At 32.6% G+C, this 22,954-nt stretch overlaps 2 protein-coding genes across 10 annotated transcripts in view; one reads left to right on the plus strand and one right to left on the minus strand.

The window, feature by feature from the left end:
* Positions 1-984: 984 nt before the first annotated feature.
* Positions 985-13,381, plus strand: LOC108723139 (major royal jelly protein 3). 8 transcript variants are annotated; one of them, XM_018448652.1, is made up of 8 exons: positions 5,784-5,857; positions 8,928-9,089; positions 10,188-10,482; positions 11,498-11,673; positions 11,836-12,057; positions 12,217-12,388; positions 12,842-13,071; positions 13,206-13,381. In XM_018448652.1, exons 3-8 carry the CDS (start codon positions 10,281-10,283, stop codon positions 13,365-13,367), a joined length of 1,164 nt encoding a protein of 387 aa, XP_018304154.1. In that variant the 5' UTR covers positions 5,784-5,857; positions 8,928-9,089; positions 10,188-10,280; the 3' UTR covers positions 13,368-13,381. The 8 variants fall into 8 exon arrangements, with proteins under 8 accessions (XP_018304160.1, XP_018304154.1, XP_018304152.1 ...); XM_018448650.1 differs by having other exon boundaries at positions 10,200-10,482; XM_018448653.1 differs by lacking the exon at positions 5,784-5,857 and adding an exon at positions 6,371-6,629 and having other exon boundaries at positions 10,200-10,482.
* Positions 13,382-15,139: 1,758 nt separating this feature from the next.
* LOC108723151 (uncharacterized) overlaps positions 15,140-22,954 on the minus strand; it is a 40,384-nt gene continuing 32,569 nt past the window's right edge. For both annotated transcript variants that reach the window (XM_018448677.1, XM_018448676.1), the window contains exons 4-6: positions 22,307-22,706; positions 20,519-20,634; positions 15,140-20,265 (exon numbers count right to left, since the gene is read on the minus strand). In XM_018448677.1, the coding sequence (XP_018304179.1) occupies positions 17,659-20,265; positions 20,519-20,634; positions 22,307-22,706 (3,123 nt within the window). In that variant the 3' untranslated portion in view covers positions 15,140-17,658. The remainder of the gene's footprint in view (positions 20,266-20,518; positions 20,635-22,306; positions 22,707-22,954) is intronic.

The following is a 22,954-nucleotide window of genomic DNA, read 5'->3' on the forward strand; positions in this document are numbered from 1 at the left end:
TACTTATTACAGTGACAAATCGATTCAACTCACAATAATTTCATTAATATTAACAGTAGGAAACTGAAATTATAACTCAATATTAATATAACATAAAGGCATGTAACAGAGTAGTTGCGAGAAAATTACCCCCACTCCTTCTATTTTTTCTGACTTCTGCGGCATAAATCCCAGTGCGGCGTATTTGCCGGGTTCACCCTATCGTTATACATACACATAGAATGGAAGCGTATTTATTTAATACAAAACGCATATTTATGGATATCGATCTAAAAGAATTTAGAGATTTTTATTTCACAATTAAAAAATAAGAAAGCAAAATGTAAGACATAAGGTGAAATCTTGAGAAATAAAAGAATTTCACGTGGCTTGGATGCATAAATAGTCTAACGTCCTATATCACTATTAACATTTATATTTTCTCGGTGTCGAAAGACAAATATAATGCACTGGACGCATACACGTATCGTTCAATCCGGTTATTTATAAAGAAAAACAATAAAAAGTTACATCTTTTTCTTATCGTACTATGTACATCTGCAAAGACAACAAATATATTATTTTTTTATTGGTAACAATTATTGATAAGATAACATGTCCTATTTATAGTTATTGCAAATATCTAAATGTCATAAATTATCTATATGTATATAAATGTGTGTTTAAGTGTTCTAATTACGTCTAATTTAAGACTTTTAATGCAGTTACAATTATGATTATATGTTGTATAATGACGTTCTTCCAATGCATTTTTATATGTATTCGACAAAAAAAGTATATAAATGAAAAGCAATCATTATTATACTCGCATTTGCGACATATCTACTGGTATATAGTTCAGTTAAATTATTTTATTGTTGCAATCCAAAAAGTATAATATATTTAATTATTAAAATAATTAACAATATATTTAATTATTAAAAAACGCACGAATCTTCAAAAATTTGTTGGTTAGCATAACTCATTGCATTCCTCAAATGCAAGCGCAATTTATTGTAAAAATTTCAACCAAATTGCTGTCACAACATTATTTTCTGTAAGCGACAGTAAAAATGGAGCATTCTTTATTTATTATACTAATTCTGTCTATGGTCATTATTAGTTTTGGAATAGAAGTGAATGTTGTACATGAATGGAAATATTGTGAGTATGAATGGGACAGTCAGGAGCAGAAGGAAAATGCTATAAATTCGGGCGCTTTTGACCCATACACATGCTGCTTCTTTGATGCAGCTAAATCAAACGGTAAGTTGATGAATAGAATATTCGAAAAAGTTGTAATGATTTTGTACAAAAATATAAATACTTTTCTTATAGTACACAAAAAGTTTACTTACGGTTTTAAATGTAATATGTAATCTTATTATATAATCTGTTTTTACATTTTATTACATATTCAACCAAGTATGCAACTTTGGTGTTATCAGTGCAATATTTATCACTATTGCTATAAAGAATTCGTGAAATAAATGTATCTCTTAATAAAGTACGTAAGCTAACTAACAAAATTCTTATAGATGGTAGAATATTCATTACTATGTCGAAATTTTTTGGCCCTAATGTGCCTGCTACTTTGGTGACAGTAACTAATATGATAGGACCAGGAGGTCCGCTCTTACGTCCGTATCCAGATTGGAGTTGGCATAATAGGAGTTGTATGTGCGATGGTATTGTAAATGTTATCCGAGTGCATGTATGTATATTAATATCTTTCTTTTAAAAGGTTATCACATCTTATATCATTTATACCTCACATGTTTAGTGGTTTATTATGTATTACGCATATCTATTCCTTACGAAAAAAAAACATGTTAGGATTCAATGTTACTACTAATAGTAACAAAATATTGGTCAACTGTAATTTGACGAATAGGAATGGGTATTAATTATTTATTACTAATTAATGTTAAAATGAACAAACAAAAGAGGCAGCCGATTCACGACGAGGACACTCGTTACTTCGTCATGAAAGATAACTCTGTAATTGTCGGTCATGAAAATAAACGTGAGTTTAACGGAATAAAACTATTATTTTATCTTTTATTCTTTGGTCCGTACAGATAACACAATTTCTAAAGCAGTAACCATTTCCGGTATCTTACAAGTTTAAATCATAAAATAAATTAGTCTCTCCAATCATTTCTATTCACAACTCAATGGTTACATTTTATCGTCAATCGTTACTATTGAGTTATAATAGTAATCATTGGTTCACTTAATCATACTTTTAAACGTCAATGGCTTCCATTGAGAATTTAATTATTACTATTAGTAATCCAATAGTTACTATTTGTCAATCAACAGTTTAAGAGTTACCATTGGCTCCCAATCATATTTTTTCATAAGGGATATATGTATATGCACATACAACAGTTAGCTTAATAATAAATGTATGAAATACAATTTTTACTTACATTTCAGATTCAGTGCAATTATATCTTCGTTCTGGATATTGGTACAATCGTAACTGATCAAGTTTGTAATCCAAAACTATTGATCTTTGATTTAGAAGATGATACATTAGTTAAAACTATTTACATCCCACTTGATTATTTTAATAACCGAACAGATGAATTATTGGCACTGCCTTTCGTTTATTTTCCCAAAGAATGCATAGGATTTTTGAATAAAATGATTGTTAGTCTTCTTTTAATAATACGTTTCATTTTAATCGTAATAGTACAAAATCCGTCATATTGTATCTATATTTTGCAATTTAAATAATTTAATGTATACATAAATACACAGGTGTTTATGGTTGACTCGGGAGGTTACGGTTTAGTGGTGTATGATGTATCTAGAAGGCGTATGTGCAGAGTCGAATCTGATTATATGAAACCGACTGATAGTTCCTTCTCTATAGCAGGCAAAAATTTTACGATAAGTTACGGTATCCATGGTACGACAATCATTGGTGACGGCAAGTACTCGCTTTTTAACAATAGATATTATTTCAATTGTAATTCTCGTAATTTTTAATATACTTCTTACTATACATCTTACTATACATAGCGTTGTTAAGAATTTTAACTTCAATTTTAAATAACTGATGCAACATTCTCATTTGTAATTTTTTTTTTTATGTTTTAATATCAATATTCATATATATTTTCGTTTTTCTGTTTATTATATAATAATGATTCAGAAAATATAGGAAACTTTCTTGCAAATAATCATTAGTATTTTGGTATGATTTCTATGATTTTTTCATATTTCTTTTATAATTATTTTAGATTTTTATTATGCTCCTTTATCGGGAAAAGAAATATATAAGATAAGTGTAAAAACGCTATTAAAATGTCCAAATAAAAAAGAGGCTAATAAACAAACTGAACTCGTGATTAAATTATCAAGTCAACCAACAGAGCTTACATCAATGGGACATTCAATATTTTATAGCCTTACTCATGAAATGTCTATTGTAGGCACGAACGTTTATAAGGAATCTGATAATAATACGGTAAGATATTCGAATGCAATTATTCTTTATATATTCATTGATAGTAAACTGTTTCAAATTCTATTAACGATTGTTTCATTTAATAATTGATAATACGTTTTATCTCTGTAAATAAAATGTTAATTTTAAGGTGGTCCTCGCACAAAATGAAAAATTTCAATCTATATGTTCGATAGACGTTTTAAATTATTGGGGTAAGCTAATGAGTCTCTCAAATAGCTTTCACCGTTTCGTTCTTGATACAGTACGTCTAGATGAAATAAACTTCCGCATTTTTGAAATGGACTTAGCAAAAATTCAGAAAATTATGGATCAGCTCTAAGAATGTATGTTGTATTTTTTGCATTAATACAATATATCTAAATACGTTATATAAAAAAAGTTTGTCTTTTACGTAATATTTTATGCACCACCTTTTATGGTATGTTTAAAATTTATCATCAAGTTGTTTAAAATTTCACTCCTTTATAATGTCTTCTAAATATACACGAAGAAAATTTTCTTTTAAAATTTACCCTGAAAATATGGTAGTTGTGATACAATACAATATTTTAAAGATTTTTACCATGCACTTTAGTAAAATTGATCAAACATATTTTATATTTCATTATAGTTTTATTAATGAATGAAAGAGATTTACATTAAAATTCTTCGAAATACAATGTTGTCCCACGATTATCATATTTTCAAGGTAAATTCTAAGATAAAATTCTCTTCGTGTACTAGAGAGGTATTAAACTTAAATTATAATTTAATAATTATATTAAAAAAATAGAAGAAACATCAACTTGAATCATTTTTCAACATAATCTCCTAAATTTTCAATATATCTCAAGTGTAAAATAAAATAATAACATAAATAAAATGTAGACGAATTTTCGAGAAGCAAACGCATTTCACGGCTTGGATACATAGATATTAGAACGTTCTTTATCGATTTTGATATTGTACTTCTCTGGTGTCGAAATTTAAGATAAAAGCAAATAGTGTGCTGCCATATGATTGGATCACGTGAAGTTTTAAGAAACAAAGGTCGTATATTCTATCGGTTCAAAAGATTGATTGGAAGTCTTGCGATGTCATGCTAAACGTGTACATATCAGCCGCGATTATTAATAAAGAAAAATAATAAAAAAGTTACATCTCTATTCTTTATCTCACATTATACGTCTACAAAAATAATAAAGATATTGTCTGTCTTTGATGGCTTCAGGTAGGTAAGACATTGTACTATATACTACAGTTATTATTTAAGCGTAATATCCCAGATAACAAAAAGTGTCCAAAATCGGATTTTTGCGTCTAAAAGACGACTTATGTCATAATTTTAGATTTTGTGTTGTTTGAGATATCATGAGTTATCTATAAGCTACAATAATACCAATTTGAGAGACTTTTAATGAGGCTACAATAATGATTGGGTTATATAATGAGCAATAAACAAGTTTAGTGGCTCGATTTCAAAATAATATCATAAAGAGAGCATACACCACTACGCAAGGTCTTAGAAGCGAATAATAAAGATTTATTAATTTAAAACAATAAGATAAAGTATAAACGTTTCGGACTTAATCAGACCATCTTCAGTATAAAAAAATAACTTAGTACAATTTTTAAATTAAATTAACATAATATATGAAAGGATATAAAAAATACAACTTTTGTTATGAAATACGCTCGTTTCGTTCAGATATGTTTAAAGAAGTAATCCTTTTTTTTTTAAATAAGATGTTCAAGAATTTGATTGTTACTCGACGCATAAATTTCCAAATTCTATTATGTATAAATAATATTTCTTAGTATAAATTTATAAACATTATTCTAATTAAATAATCGTAAGAAAGTATTACACATAGTCATTATATTCTATACCTATAAATTTAGGTAAAGATAAATTTAAAAACAGAGCAAAGGAATGTTATTTATAAAATTAGCTGTCTTGATTGTAATGCTTCATATATGGGACAAACAAAACGGAAATTAAAAATTAGGATACAGTAACACAAAGCTAATATAAAAAAAATCCACAGATTCATTATCAGCAGTTTTCTCTTCATCAAGTGGACCATAAACACAACTTAAATTGGGATAATATTTAAATATTAGACTCTGAACTATCTTTTAATAAAAGAATAACTTCTGAAATGATTTTTATTACAAAACAAACGAATGCCTTAAATAAACAAAATGATACAGAGCTGTTACCAGAGATATATTTTCCTGTGCTCAATATCAAATCTCCTACTCAATGCCAAATACTTCCCTTTCTCTAATGATATGTACATATAAAAATAACGAAGTCATGGTAGAAGTCAGAGAGTATCAAAAGTAATAACCAAGAAAATATTTGCTCTGTCTTAGTTGAATTTTATCATATGGTTGTCTGTTGTGATGCAGGTATGGAATATAGTAACTATGTGTAATACTTTCTTACAATTATTTAATTAGAATAATGTTTATAAATTTATACTAAGAAATATTATTTGTGCATAATAGAATCTGGAAATTTATGCGTCGAACAACAATCAAATTCTTGAACATCTTATTTAAAAAAAAAAAGGATTACTTCTTTAAACATATCTGAACGAAACGAGCGTATTTCATAATTGAACTGACAAGCAAGAGTTGTATTTTTTATATCCTTTCATATATTATGTTAATTTAATCTAAAAATTGTACTAAATTTGTTATTTTTATACTGAAGATGGTCTGATTAAGACCGAAACGTTTATACTTTATCTTATTTTGTTTTAAATTAATAAATCTTTATTATTCGCTTCTAAGACTTTCCGTAGTGGTGTATGCCCTTTATGATATTATTTATGAGGTTTTATGAAAATATACTTTCATGCATATTGCGTCAAAAAAAGATAAATAGCAAGCGGTCGTTATCGCATTTGCGATATTACACTATTTAGAGTCATTCGGGGTAAACGCGCGCATTAGGTAAGTGTGCGAATTGTCTATATCTCAACGGCAGGGGAAGATGGAAGTTAGTTACTGTCAGCCGAATAGTGACGCTTGCATACCAGTTAAAATTAAACAGTAGCTGGAACTCTATGCACAGTAATCAAATAAATATACGCATAATTATAAAACAGCACGTAACATCGATAGATTTTTGACTGCTGGAAAAGTGTGTTACGTCAAATTAAGGAAGAAAAGATAGGTATGTACATGTTTTATACATAGTATAACAACGTAAGTTTATATTGCGTAACAATATTTAAGGTTGTATTGACTATTATTAGTACTAAGATTTAGTTTTTAAAAACATTGACTTTGGGTGAAGTGTACGTGGACAAGTGTACGCATATGCTTAGCTGTGTCTCTGGCCACGTAGGAAAGTTTATTGAAAATTTATTATTTTAATTTAAGTAAAAATGTTTAAGCTAGTAAGCAATAATTTTTTATTTTAATTTTGAATAAATGTGATATACATTTAATTGTTGATTTAAATGTGGTATACATTTGGTAAATATCTCTACCAAAATCTCTATGTGTGGAAAAACTGTAACGTATATTATATTAAAGTTAATGCTTAAAAATGGCTTAAAAAATGTTGATTGCACACTTATCCCAAGTGCGTTTATTTACCCCGCAGTAATGCGCATGTTTACCCGCAATACGGGTCAAGTGGGCGCATTCATCTCTTCGGGATAATTTTTAATCTTGTGAAAATATGAGAACAATTGGGTATAAATTGTCATTTTTTTAAAGAAGTATAATAAATAAGCTACACAAAGATTCATATTTTTTTCATTAAAGACTGCACATTTTTAATTAATCAAACATCAAACAAAAAGTGCGCGCGTTTACCCCGAATGACTCTACATATTCAGTTCAGTTAGACTACCTAAGGAAAAAGTTAAATAAAACCGATGATTATTTATCAAGTTGTCAGATTGTTAAATAAGTATATATTTGTATCAAGACGTACATTTGAATTGGTCGCGGATTCGCATACACATGCTGAATGTAGAAAACAGAGAGCTGTTCATCCTCTGAGAGAGAGAGAGAGAGAGATTGTACCATTTTCAGATATCATCAAAATGTTTGCAATTTGCTGGCAAAATAGCAACGATTCCCACTGCAAATCCATAGCCATGTGCCACATAGAAAATCAATTGACGATAAAAGCAAGACATAAAATATAAATGAATTTTTAAGAAGTAAAAAATTTTCACACGTGGCTTGGATTCACAGATATTTCAACAGATATTTCCTATATCAATAATAATATTTATGTTTTAGAGAAAATCAATTTTAAATAGTAATCTGATAATGATAAATTAAAACATAAGAACACAGTATGTACTATTAATATGTAGAAGTAAATATACAGAAGTGACTTTAATTAAAAACAGATATCAGTTAGTCGTGAAACACAGACCTAAACCGAAACTGGAGTAACGAAAAAGAACAAATATAACCGTTGGACATCGAATAGTGATAACAACATGTATTTCTGTAATATGTGTTTGCACTGCTTGCAGTGTTGAGCGAGATTATATATTTCTGCTGCGTACCAAAAACACACATTACGATGCAGTTATGTAACTGTTACAGAAATGTTTCAAATTAAGATAGTATGTCTCGCCCTTGTGATTATAGTGGGTTATGTATTTCAATCCATCTTCTTTTAAAGAATATGAATCTAAAGTAATTTATATATTAATGATTTGTACTGTTTAGGATGGTTCAATTTGATGCCGAAATCTACGGTTTGTGAATCAAAGTATGTTAAATTGAATCATTAAATGATTTTTTATGTTAAATTTATTGCACTCCATTTACCGTGTCGACTCCATAACAGCCCTTGTTTTACCGCGTTTTGTTCAATAAATGTAGTGTTATAAATAATGGGAAAGCATTTATTTCATTTAATAAAAACGTTAATTCATTGATCTAAAAAAATTTAGAGATTTTTATTTTACAATTAAAAAATAAACAAGATAAATGTAAGACATAAGATGATTATGAATTTTTTTGGAAAATAAAAAAATTTCACGTTGCTTGGATGCACAGATATTCCAATGTCCTACGTCAATAATAATATTTGTTTTTTTTATCGCGTATGCGAATAAAATATAAAAAGAATCGAAGGTAGTAAATGTCGGAATTTTTTTTGTACATATATATATGTATATACATATATATAAATTATAAGTATACATGTATGGGTATAAATATACATTAATGTATATATTAAATCGATTTAACAAAGACTTTGCACAACTATCTTAATTTATTTAAAATGCATTGACATTATATCGTACAATTGATAAATATAAATGCATTTTATTGTATTGAAACTGCAAAACATATTCTCGAACGCTTTTTTTATGACTAAACTCGTCCATTAAACTATCTATATTTAACAGTTATACTTGGTCCTTGTTAACGTTCATTACTGCCACATTATTCAGTCTTTTCTGACTTATTGTACTTCTTAATACGTTTTCAGACTTCTTAGTGCGTTAAAAGATCGCTCGCAAGTGCAGGTAGAGTTTGGTATAGTTAATAAAATTCTGATGAATTTTGTGAATTCATAAACAAAATTACGGACCGATTAATTCTCGATGGGATGCCGAAGATACATAAAGTAGGCGATCCTTTACGTATAATTGTAAGTTGGATTAACAGTTCTCAATACCCATTGGCAACCTATATAAAAACAATTATAGAGAAAAGCATTAAAAAAGATATTGGAAATATAAAAAATAGCTTTGAATTGGTAAAAAATTTAAACGGTTTTATTACATTTCTACGATTTTCGATTAATTCTCCTTTAAGAACACGACTACATGTTTCAAGGACTTCATATTAGTTGTGGACGTTATCGTTGAAACGTTATCGTAGAAGTCGAAGTGCCTGGATCGAGTAATAGATATCTTTTTTGCATTGAATCTATCCACATTTGTTAAAATTCGCACAAATTTGAATTTTTGTTTCTCAAATCTGGAATTTCCACATGCCAGATATTTGGCTTGTGGATAAATACACATTAATACGTGTTTGCGAGGTGAAATTTATGCCGAGAATGACAAAAAATTTCGAAGTTGAAATCTTAAGTTTTTTTTATCGTTTTTCGGCATAAACTCCACCTCACAAATACGTATTTAATGTGTATACTTTAATCCTGAAAAAGGATTTTCGAATCTGTGAAAAAGAAAAAAATATTTGTTATACAAAAATTACGATTTAATCTATAATACAGACGACTTTAGGATCCTTTTAACTGGACGTGAGTGAGATGGGTATCTCATATCCAGACATTTTTAAAACAAATATTTTTGTTTGTATTGTGTTTCGTGGAACTCCACTCTCTTAGTAGCTGAAGGGAAGGGTGTGGAAAGGGGTTTGCATTTTTAGGAAATAATTATAATCTAGCGTTTAAGTGCAAAAATAAATAATTTCAAACACAAAACTGTTATTTTATTATGTTGATACGTTTAGGACATCCAGGAGAAAGTAATATAATATAATAACGAATCATTATATAGTATTATTATAAGCAAAATCTTTGAATAAATATATAGGTATATGATATCCACCTCATAGTCGGTGTAATAATTATCTACTTCATTCACGCCGCATTAAGATATATTTCCATTTCTTTTTTTAGTATACTGTGTATCTACTCGAATAGTGAGAGGGGCAGATTGAAGTATTTATACCGCAGCGGATCAATGTCTGTATTATATTTTTGATCATTAATCTTAAGTCAATGTTTCAGTCAACTTAAGTCAACTTTCAAGACAAATTCGTATCCAGAAAATCCCGTGTTTACGACATTATTACCTGTAAGCTATCCACCATGATGAAAATGAGACATCCTTTGTTTACTCTGCTAATTCTGTCGATGATGACTGTAAGCTTTGGAGACAAAGTGAAAAATATATATACATGGAAATTTCCTGATTTTGAATGGCTCTCTAAGAAACAGGAGGAAGACGCGATACGTTCTAATATCTATAATCCTTCCAGCTGCGTGTTTGAAGATGCAAATGAAGCAGAAGGTAAGTTGATGGTAAACTATTCAAAAACGTTGTAATGTGATTTTGCAGGGAAGTAACTCATTACTTGTAAATAAGTTACACTTATTACTTTTTTCAATAACTATAACTTAATTTCATTCCTTTTTTCCCATCTGTAATTATAATTTAATTTAGTTACATTACTTTTATTAACTTGTAATCAATTCAACAGTTACTTCGCTTGTTTCCACACCCAAGGACTTCGATTCTTTCCCTCGGAAATGTTCACAAACTGAGAAATGATCACCTTTCTACATTAAAAGGACATAAGGATTTTCTACACATTGGACGTAAGATTTAATCGCGTATGGACTATGAGCATTAATGCAGAAAAGTGGTCATTTCTCAGTTTGTGAAAATTTCTGAGGGAAAGAATCGAAGTCCTTGGGTGTACATTTAGATTCAACGAAGAATTAAAGACAAAAACTAATCATATTAAAGAATTATTCTTCATAGTATAAGCCTCCATAGTATAAGCTGAGTGCGTTCCAAAACAAAATTATAGAGTTTCGATCAAGTATAGTTACATTTTGAGAAGCAGCCCAGAGCTACCATATTGTTTTTTAAATTTAATTAACTCATGTATTTATTATTTAATATTATGTGGTTTAATATTACATAAAAAGAATCAGAAAAGAGCATTATAGAAAGTTCCTTGTTTAAGAAATATTGCTAAGTTTTATATTAAGAATGTGATATTAAACTAAAAAGAAGAGAAGAATTAAATGATAAATATGACAAAGAAGAATCAAAAGTAATATCTTTTACAAGTAGAATTAAAAATTAGATACAAAATTTCGGGAAAGGGTTTCAATCTTCCAAATCTTTCTCTAAATTCGTAATCAATGTTAAATGTAACGATCAATATTAAATCTTACAACTTTAAGCTAATTCTGAGCTCTACTAACTACATTCGATTCTTATTTTCCCTATGATTTTCTTCGAAACAAATACATCAATTTCGCAAACGTAAATTGCGTTAAAAAAATTCTTATAGATGGAAGACTATTCATTACTATTACCAACATAAATACACGTGCTTCACCTGTTTCTTTAACGACAGTAACTAATAAGACAGGACTAGGAGGTCCAATTTTACGACCATATCCTGATTGGAGTTGGTATAATAACAGCTATATGTGTGATGGTATTATAAATGTTTATCGAATAGACGTAAGTATATCAATATCTTTCATTCAAGAAAAATTCCTTACATTTATATGTAATAATATATTAAAGAGATCAACAGTTTATTAAATATTACATACAACTACACGCACAATAGGATAAGTTTGACAATATATATATGAAATAGAGTTTTTATTTTTATCTTAGATTCAATGCAATCATCTCTTCGTTCTGGATGCCGGCAAATTCGGAACCGATCAAATCTGTAATCCAAAACTATTGATTTTCAATTTAAAAGATGATACGCTAGTTAAAACTATTTACATCCCAATTGATATTGCTACTAACAAAACGGGCTCTGGATTATTGATTATGCCTTTGGTTTATATTCCAAATGGGAAATGTACGCAGTTTCTGGATGAAATGATAGTTAGTATATCATCTCTTTCATTAATAGTAGTACATATTCATCTGTATAAATATATTTAATAATTTATTATATATTATTTAATAACACTTTTAATTATATATCTTCTTCAGTCTTATTTTGCGTGACTTAATATATCTACATATTATAAATATACACAGGTGTTTATGGCTGACTCAGAAGGTTACGGTTTAGTGGTGTATAACTCATTTACAAAGAGTATGTGCAGAATCGAATCTGATTACATGAAACCGACTGATACTTCCTTCTCTATAGCAGGCAAAAATTTTACGTATGTGGGCGGTATCTTCAGTATGACAATCATTGACGATGGTAAGTGCTTTTTAATAAATAGTATTTCAGTTGTAATACAATCTTATCCTGCATAGCAGGTCTTAAAATATTTAACTTTAATTTTACATTAATACATATCATTTGCATTCATAATTTCTTTTTTGTGATATTAATACTCATTCATTTATTAATACATTTATGCTTTAAGCGCTGGTAACAATTCATAAAATATAAAAAAAATTTTATTTAAAACCTATATGTGTTTTGAGAGTTTTCTCCGTGTCTATACCTATCCATGGAACGCCAACTGCAATGTTCACGAAACGTTGGCATTCCAAGGATGGACATAGACACGAAAATAACTTGCGAGAAACACATGATTTCTACCTCCGTCTCAAAAGTATATATAAAAAAATACTTTCCAAGTAATCAATGTAATTTTGCTGTAACTTCCAAATAATAATTCTTTTCATTCTATTTTGAATATTTTAGATCTATATTTTGCTGCTGTATCAGGAAACAAAATATACAAAATAAAAATAAAGTACCTACTAAAGTGTCCAAACGAAAAAGAGGCTAATAAACAAACTCGACTTGTTAAAAAATTATCAAGCCAGACAATAGATCTCACATCAGCAGGACAATCAATATTTTATAGCGATTTTCGGGCAATGTCTATTCTACGCACAAACGTTCATACAATATGCAATTTGAATAAAACGGTAAGATGTCCGTATGTAATTATTCTTTACGTATTAATCGCTAAAAAATTATGTCAAATGCTATTAACGATTATTATATTTAATAGTTATTTGTACGATTTTATAAAATAAAATAAATTATTATTTATTTCAAGGAGATACTAGCGCAAGACAGCGAGAAATTTCAATCTGTAAGTTCGATGAAAATTTCAAGTAATGAATGTCAGCTAAAGTGCATATCTGATAGATTTCAACATTATCCTACATTCAATACAAATGAAATAAATTTCCGTTATTTCAAAATCGATTTGTGCTAAAGGAAATACAGAATTAGAAGATACATTAGTAACTCTAAGTCCTGATTTTAAAATATATTAATAAACATATGTATAATATTTAATAAGGTGAGTAATTAAATGAGTAACTACTTATTGGGTAACTAAATGGGTAATTACTTATTGGGTGACTAAAAAAAAATATTACGAAAATTGTAAAATGATAGAGGACTTTTCGTCTCAGTTTTTTATTAGGAATAGCACTATATGATTAGTGGGCGTTATTTCAGTTACACCCTGTATATATACACATAAAAATAAGTGATTAAAGCGATGTTAATGATTGATATAGAAATAAATGATAAAATATTTTGAAAGAATTATATTTCTACAAATATAATTTCGAATTAATATTTACTAAACATAATCTCACTAAAACAAATCAGTGAATAGCATATAATATCTATAGTCATAGTTGCCGCATGATTTGATGTAAACGTGTATCTTAAAAAATTATGTCAAAACATTATGTAATAAATGACAATACATCATTTAATTAAGGAATTTCCTTAAGATTATTTTTATAACCTCTTTATTATTTATGAATGATATGCCATATGTAAAACAAATGTTTGATCTTTACATAAAAATTTCATGGCCATTTTTTCATTAAAGATATTTATTTTGTTCAGAATCCACTCTTTTATCAAGTCTTTTAAACACACAAACGAAATGAGTATTCTGAACAAAAAAGTGGTTATTTACAATATGTTGAGAATCTTTTCATTAAGCATGATGAGAGTCAAGTCCGATAATACGTTCAAATATTTTTTACGAGGTTAAAAAGAGAAAAAGAAATAAAGCTAAGAACGTTAAAAAAATCGGAGAGGATAATCATCCTTTCTATATTCTTCGCGAAGGTCTTATGATTTGTGGTTAATACCGTTTAAGAGATAAAACTCTTTGTATCAGTTATGGCATTAAAGTTCTTGCCTTATCTGGAGACACGGTAGTATCTCGGCGCTAAACCAAGCGCAGCGACACTGCCGTGCCTGGTGCCTCCTTTACGCGAGCCGGCGAGTTGTGGCAGATTGAGATTATCGAATCTCAATAAAAGCTGAATTTTAATACACACGACACCCCGCCACTCTCCAACCTCTTTGATTCTTTCGCAACCCAGATTCGCACGTTTCTCATCAAACAAAAAAAGTCTGTTTCACGTTATTTAAATATAAGTAAATTTAGAACATTATTTCCTCACCATTATTTCCCTACCTCATAAAAGCAAATCATAAATATAATGACATAAATTAAATACTAACATTACTGATTAATGTCCGCACATAATCTTAACTTTACCAATCTTTTTAGATGGCGATACTGAATCCTGCTATCTATTCATTTTCTTAAAATGCACAAAAAAAAGATCAACTATAAAAATCTTATAAAATTCTCCGTATTATCGATGAAAAGTTGAAAAGTCAACACTAGTCTAAAAATGCCGAACAGTATTTAAACTCTTATTTGAGAAACTCTAGAATGCACAAAAAATATATTTTTTAAATGCATATATTAAAAATAATAAACAAAAATTTAATTTACATAATTGCAAAAACTATAAACAATTTAATCTTAAAATCTCAGTTATAGATCATTCAGAGTAGGCTTTGAATTAAGAGCACTTCAATAGTTTACACACACTATCTTACCAAATTAATTATAAAAATTGCTAAAATTACATGACAGTTATAAGCTCGGGCGTGAATTTAAATATCAGAGGCGGTTTTGATTTTAAAAATTGAAATTTTATTCATATTTTTATAAGCAAAAACACAACAAAATTCAAGTACACTTATTTCATACATGTTAACTTCAACTAAAATATAATTGTACAGTACATGACTCGTGTGTGTAAGATGCAACGCTTTAATGTCTTTATGAATAATCGGCATACAATCGGACGCATCCGTCGAATGGAGGTCGATAATTTTGTGAAAAGGAATCTAAATGAGTCCTTGTTCGGCTACGCATGCACTGGTAAGGATCATCATTGCGGGCAAACCTTTCTGCAAGTTTTCCTCTTTCTCTCTATCTCTCGCTCTCTCTCTTTCACTCTCTTTCTCTCATCAATTTTAACAAGTCTTAACCGCACCTTGATATCTCGCTACTAACTGTTATCAAGGACAGTGCTTTGAAATAGTTACAAAAACGGCCGCCACAGAATAAGGCACACAATTGATGCAACGCGCATTTTTTTTTTCAATATAACGATATATATTCGTACTTATTCTTTAATGTTACTTTGGTGTGAACGAACGTCCATAGAGCTACGCCTAATCATCTTGGAAATGATTTATACGTATGCTTAAGGAAACTAGAACTTTGCAGGAACAATGGTGTCTACATATCGCAGCTGCGTGACATTAGGTTTCGCGTTCTCACCCTCTTTTCCCTCGCCTATCGTATCGTCATCACCAGCACTGTCTTATCGTCTCGCTAGATCATTCTCTTCTTCTTTATTACCATTATCATTAATTATCGATATTTATTATTGTTTTGCGTTCTGCTAATGCCTCAAATGACTTTATTTACACATCCTTCTGAGGTATGTTATGGGCGTTATGATATGAGATACATGACCTCGCGAACCATGTCTATCAATCGACCTACATGCAACAATTATGCAACCTAAGGTACCTTCAGTCTATTCCTGGACACAAATCAATTAAAGCGTGGGCTATGTCGTAACAAGTGCAGCTTTTCTTTATGTATATGTAAGTACACATATGCATCTTTGCAGTGCGTTCATCCGATTCCGATCGAAACGCGTCTATCGGAAAAGAAGAAAAAAAAAGAAAAGGATCGCTTCGCTTCTTCCTGATTTCTCGACGAACGTTTAGAGGTGAGATCATCCTCGTGACTCGGCTATTCGTCCAAATTTAGTGTCGAAAAAACTTATCGATTACGTCCAGTTTTAGAGATACGGAAATTTAATAAAGGGTGCCGCTTCCTTAAATTGCAGCGATCTCGAAGCTGGATACGAGAGACGATATCTTTTTACTGATTTAAATTCTGCGACACGCGAATTAGCGGAGTGTCAAGCGGGAGAAATTGATTTGGTGATGCTTGCTCTAAACGTCCGTTGAACTGCAATCGTTACATGCAGATCGTTATGTAACCGTTGTAAGATTCTTCTATGTAGATCTCATTATACTTCTCAATAACAGACTAAAGCTATGGCTCACTGTTTTATCGCTGTCCGTTTTTTTTTTTCAACTAGTACCTTCTATGAGAACGCGATATTACATCTACGCGATTATATTACGTAACGCTATTTAAAAGCATATATTATTGAACGATTCGCTCTGTCAGCCCTCCTCGGTACGTTCCCTTCTTTCTCGATTAAGAGAAAGAAAAAGGAGACTCACAATTCAACATGCGGGATATTCCGATAATGCCGAGTTAAAAATTGCGAGCAGTCAGAACTTTCCTAAGCAAAGGCCATCCAATGTGATTACGTGCAACAATAACTCCTAGTCTTTTAACATTCGTGTCTTTTATATAGATTCTAAAAATAATGCTCTTGTCATTTCGACTGAGTGGTATTACGAGATATCGTAGCGAGAATAAAAACAACAGTCTGGCATCTCCTATGCCCTCTACACTTCTCCATATACGTGTACTTCTCTTCGTTCTCCTCTTTCACTCTTCTTTATTTATTTCATCCAAAATAAAATTCGCGCTTTTTCCTATGATAACCCGGAAAAAAACAACGTATTGCCTCTTAATGATATAAGTTCAGTCCAGATAAAAGCTGAACGCTGAAACGTTACGAATCTCTGTCTTTGATTACGAATAATGACATACGACAATGCTTATAATGATAATAATGGTAAAATGCTATCGTAGAGTGACTGCTACAATGCATGCTTCCACACACATAAAATTTTGAAAGTTTTCCCACAGAAAGTTATACATCACAAACGAACTCTTAAAACTATTTACAAAAATGGATCGCGATTCGCGATGCTTTTCAAATAACATTTAGTTTTCTTTGAGCGTGTCACTGAACTTTCAAAAGAATATCGATTCATTAAATCTCCGTCCAACGGAGATAAGACATTTGCTTTTGTATTGTGAGAGGGGTGCATATTACACGTACATATACGTGATATACCCGGAGAAAGCACTACGCCCTGGCCTATTTCAAAAAGCATGGCCCTGACGCGATTATATAATTATATATTATTATAATATAAGATATGTTACAATAATATATATTATTTTTTTCGTTTGAAAAAGAGTTTGCGCGATTGGGTATATCTTCTCGATATTATTGTATGTTGCAGCACACCGCTCTGCACGGTATCGGACCGTCGCCGTTCTGACCATACAACGACCTTTGCCCGAACATCTTCGAATCGAACGATAAGAACGGTGATTTTCCGTTGTAACAGCTTTCGTATACCTCGAACGCCTCGTCGATGGGTATCTTCTCATCCGCTATGGTAACGTCCTGATTTTTGTCCGGTAAATAGATTGGGATCTCCTCGTCACGGAAATACCCGATTGTTTTGTCCTCCGGATCATTTGGCACTGTTCTCGACGAAATTACCGATGTGCTAAATTCGCTTGACTCTTCCTCCGTGTTGACGGTATCCCGTGCGAGTCTGTAATACCTCTGCACGTGCTCCACGAAAGCTTTTTCGACCTCGATGTTATCGTCCTCCGCCGCCTCGCCTTCGTACAGGACTCCTGGGCTTTGCAGTAGCCTTTTTGGGGTTATCACAGGTTCCACAGTTTCTACTTCCCAGCACTCCAACACGTCGGGCTCCTCTATGCTGACCGAGGATCCTATCATTACGCTATCGTTTTCGTCGTTCTCGCTGCTGTTCTTGCTGGTCTTCTCGCATATCTCCACGTTCTTGTTAATCACGTCGACGTAAGCAGCGGTCTTCGCGACGGGATTACCATGAAAATTAAACGGCACAGGTTCGTACGAAGACGTTGGTAACAATCTGCCGTCTTGCGAAACGATGATCTCCCCCTTCTCGAACGTTCGTACGCTCACCATACTATCCTCGCTCGTTCCTTTATCCTTTCCATCGTTTAAATTGTCTATACGTCGCATTTTGATATCGATATTCTCAACAGGATTTTTACTGATTTTTCTTAATGTCTTCATTCGTCTTCCGTTAACTCTCTTCGAGTTTATCCGAGAACTTAAAGCAACCCTCATACCCGCAACGCTATCCTCCTGAGTAAATTCGCAAACGTCACCAACATTATTCTTCGGCTTCTCTTTCGATCTCACGGCAGTGACAAAGTTCAACGAAACCAACGAAGAAACTAACTGGCTCTGCGTTTTCTCATCGACATTCCTGTTCCGTTTGTCGTTTCTCTTTGCCGTTGTTTTTCTTTTTACAACTTTCGCGTCCCTTTTTCTTCTGCCGATTGATGTTGAATCAACTTCCATCTGATCATTCCTGGCGTTGTTGTTGTTGATGTTATTGTTGTTGGTCTTTGCGAATTCGCCGCAGCTAGCCGTGCACGACAACAACGTGACGTTGTCAACACCGCTATTAGCAGATAGTGCAGGCATGGGGTTGCCTTGCAAGTTTTTTGGCGGCTCTCTTGCATCTATTTCTTCCTCGTCTGTCTCGCTCTCCGAGGTCGACGCCGACGTTATGAAAAGATCGGGCGAGTTCGCTCGACGCAGCCACTCCTTCACCGCAGCTGTAATAGGATATTTTTTCGACATCCGAGTTTGGCTCTCAAATCCGGAATCCTCGTTCGAGCCTTCGATTGTATCTCGATTTGTCGTTTTGATCGTGCTCTCGTTATGTACCTCCAGTGCGTCTACCTCGTTCGCTACCTTCCGCTCCGTCTCATCCAACTTATCATTCACAACATTGCATTTGCAATCTGCGTCTGATAGCTCGACAGCTTCGAATTGTTGTACGATTTTGCTCTCCACATCCAAATGTGCGGAGTCATCCAAGTCCGGCCCAGGCGTAGATTCCCTCACGAATTTCAGACCCTTCTTGTTGTACTTCCTGGGCAATCCAAGTGACGTTGTTCGCGTAACGGACGAATTGTTGCAACATCGTAATCGTTGAACTTCCTCTTTTTCGTTGACATTTATCGTTGTTAAATTGGAATCATTTTCTTGAGGACTCATCGATATTGACTTTGACGCCTTTTCCGTTAAGTCGGCAAAATGTTCGTAGTTAGTATCGCCGTTAACTAAATTTTCTTCAGGGCATCTGACGCCATTATCCAATGTATTTGTATTAATGTCGTTACTATTATTTTCGAATGACTCATGCTTCACATTGGCACTGGTCAAATCGCCATCGTTCTCCAAAGAAATATCAGTCCTGGAAGGCGATTCGTAATCAGTAGGAGCACTGCTCCTTATCTCAGTAGTCTCGTTCGTTATTATCGCTTCCATATTCACGACTAGATGATTCGCTTGACTGTTAATTTCTGCGTTCCTGTCTCTGGGCATGTGTCCAACTGTCGACGACTGAATGTTGTCTAAAGATGTCTCCCTAACTATTTGCTCTGAATTACGGATTATTGTTTCTTCCTGGTTCGTTAGACTTTGAGCAGTTGACAGGTCGCACACCTCGGTCTCGCGACTGGCGGATTCCGTCTCGGTGTAAGATGACACATCCGGTGCGTCATTGACAGACGACGTGACTTCTTCGGCCACAGTGGTGACGGTGGATGTCGAAACAGGAGTAGACAGGATTCGCGATTGCAGGTCCGGCCGTAATTGAAATTCCTGGCACTCGGGATTAAGCGGTCGATTCGCGGCCGACGTCGTTGTAATCGCGATCGAAGTCGGACATTCTGACCAAGGTAGTCGGGAAGACGATACATCATTATCACATTCGGAACTGTATTCCCCTTCTTCTTCATCTTCGGTGTTACCCTGAATTTAATCACAAGGAATGATTAGAGTTTAACCGAGCATTTATATCAAAAATGTTTTGCAAAAAAAAAAAATTATGATAGTTTTAGTGTTCGTATTCATAACATTTTTAATATATGTTCCATACTAATAACATATATTACTGTTATTACATTTTAATCGGTTCATATTTATGTTAATTATTTCTTCCACAAAAGCAGTTTTAAAGCTTTTTTAGCATTTATCTTATATTATATGAGTTTTATCGACTTACCAAAGTAGGTCTTCTCTGTTTTCTTTTCTTTCTCTTCTTTCTTCGTTTGGCGCACGCCATTGTCATAGCTGTTACGTCCATAGTTCTCACCAATGGCCCGCCCTGGATGGTAACACCTTGGACAAAAAAAATCGTCGCACGTTATTGGTCTGTCGAAAGATACGAGGACTGGTCAACGAATAATATTTTAGTGCGACATTTGGCGACCCGATGAGCAATTTTCTCAATTGTATGATTGAAGAAGAATGATGACTAGAACGTGCCGGAGCTGTCACGAAAAGTGAACCTAGCTTTTCACTATTTGTCTGTGCCTTCTGACTTCTCATACATCGAAGCGAAGCAACACGTAAATGTTATTTTTAACAAGTTCTATTTGAGATGTAGCAACGCGCTGTCGTTGCCAAACTATCACCTCGCGTCTTTTGCGTAGCTAAAACATATTTCCGACAATAAATTGTGCCGGTGCGACCATGGGACGTATTTTCTCGTGCAGTGGCCACGAGTCAATGGACTCTCGCATGAGATATGCTTCATTACTGGTGCAATGTGAGAACAATGAGACAATACGGCGTGTAGCAGCTGTGAAAAGTATATCGATTGATATTTATGCGAATGACATATGTCGTTAGTCGCGAGCGACAAACAGACAAATTCGAGCGTGTTCAGAGTTGGAACTTTAGGAACGATCGTGAAGAATGAACTACATGTACATTGGACTAATCGTCGGATACTCTCGACATGAAAAAAATGCCGAACAGTTTCACGATACTATTTCACGAACCTGCAGGGGTTCAAGGCTCCCACTTCCACGATCGTGTCTAAAGCGTGATACCTTTTTTGCGAATTATTACCTTTTACCTTGAATGTGGTAGAGGCACGGCAGTAATATAACAGCAATGATGTCGATGGACGGGACAGAAGTCATGAATCGGGGCATATCCCTTTTCCTTGGCCGCGCTTCCGATCGACACTGTTCTCGTTTAACATTAGAAATAGGTACAATCAAGCGTACTACGGCCAGTGTAGCGCAGTACGAGGAAGGAGCGTTTAATTAGCACAGATATAAATAATTCAATAATTGTGCAACATCGTTACTTTTTTCTACAATTTTTTTCATTTCATCCTGTTAGTCTTTACATTATTGTTAGTTTATGCAGTGATTGATTGCATACAATGTTATCTCACATTATCTTCCCTCAAACCAAATCTTTAATCAAATTGACTTTATAAAATTATTCAGACACCAGCAGTTTTTTAGCATTATTATATATGCAGTATAAACATTAAAAATTGTTTAAAAACTATATTTTAAAGTTGCTAATAAATAACAAACACTTTGGACAATTTCAAATAAACAAATTTCAATCTTACCTTGATTCAATTTTCATAATCCTGTTTCTATTATCTATATTATAAATCTACAATATAATTCGAATCAATTTCTAATAATTAACAAACATTATAGGTTTTAAAGAGTAAAAAATATATTTTTTGTATATTTTTTCTGATACGACTGTTACATAATAAATTGTACAAATCGACCGCGCTAACACTCCCTCCCCGAAATGCGCTTTTTTTCTCTTAAACGCAAACGTGGGCAATCAACACACTTGTCCGTTGTTCCGTCCATCCGACTGTGAACAGAACGAAGGCTACGAGCGCGAATGTAGATCTGCTCATGCAAGTAGCAGAGAGCAAATACAGATTTTGCCAATCCGTATATTATAGCACGCGTACATTACTGAGGGGACAATTCCGAATCCTAAATCTACCTATCTCGTAACTAACCATTAACGTTGACCAAGGGAGGTCCAAACATATAGTGACCAGGATACATGTACGGCTGCGGCACGGCTGGCACCATATGTGACATATGCATTGGCTCTTGCATCATTAATGGATCTAGGTAAGGATCGATCGTCGTCATGCCGTTCTCTAAATGTTGTTGTCCCTCGAGATGCAATGGCTCCTGTGGTTGTTCTTCTATAAGCTGCTCTTTCACGGTATGCTGCTCCATAGTCGCATTTTCTGTCTCTTCGACTTGCTCCTCGATCTCCCCGGCTACGCTGCCACTACAGCTAGCGCTACCAGTACCGCTCTCATTCCACATACTGTTGGAAGCTTCCGCTGTCACTATCGTGCCGTTCTGCTCCTCCACTATCGTGACCGGTTCTGTACTTTGATTAGTCTACAAATAATTATATAATAATCAAATAATAATTAATTAATCAATATATAACTGCTCAGTAAACGAGAATGGATTAAAATGGATTGAAATTTTTTCTATCCAAATGCGTATTTTAAATAGCGAATACTTTTTTTTTATTTAATTGGATTCAATTGGATTCAACTGGATGCAATTGGATTGAAAAACTGCATTTCCTATTCAAAATTTTGAATTGAACAGTATTCACAATGCACAGAAAAAGCTCATAT

This window comes from Mycetomoellerius zeteki, unplaced genomic scaffold (genome assembly GCF_001594055.1).
Source record: "Mycetomoellerius zeteki isolate Tzet28-1 unplaced genomic scaffold, Tzet1.0 scaffold223, whole genome shotgun sequence".
Taxonomy (NCBI): domain Eukaryota; kingdom Metazoa; phylum Arthropoda; class Insecta; order Hymenoptera; family Formicidae; genus Mycetomoellerius; species Mycetomoellerius zeteki.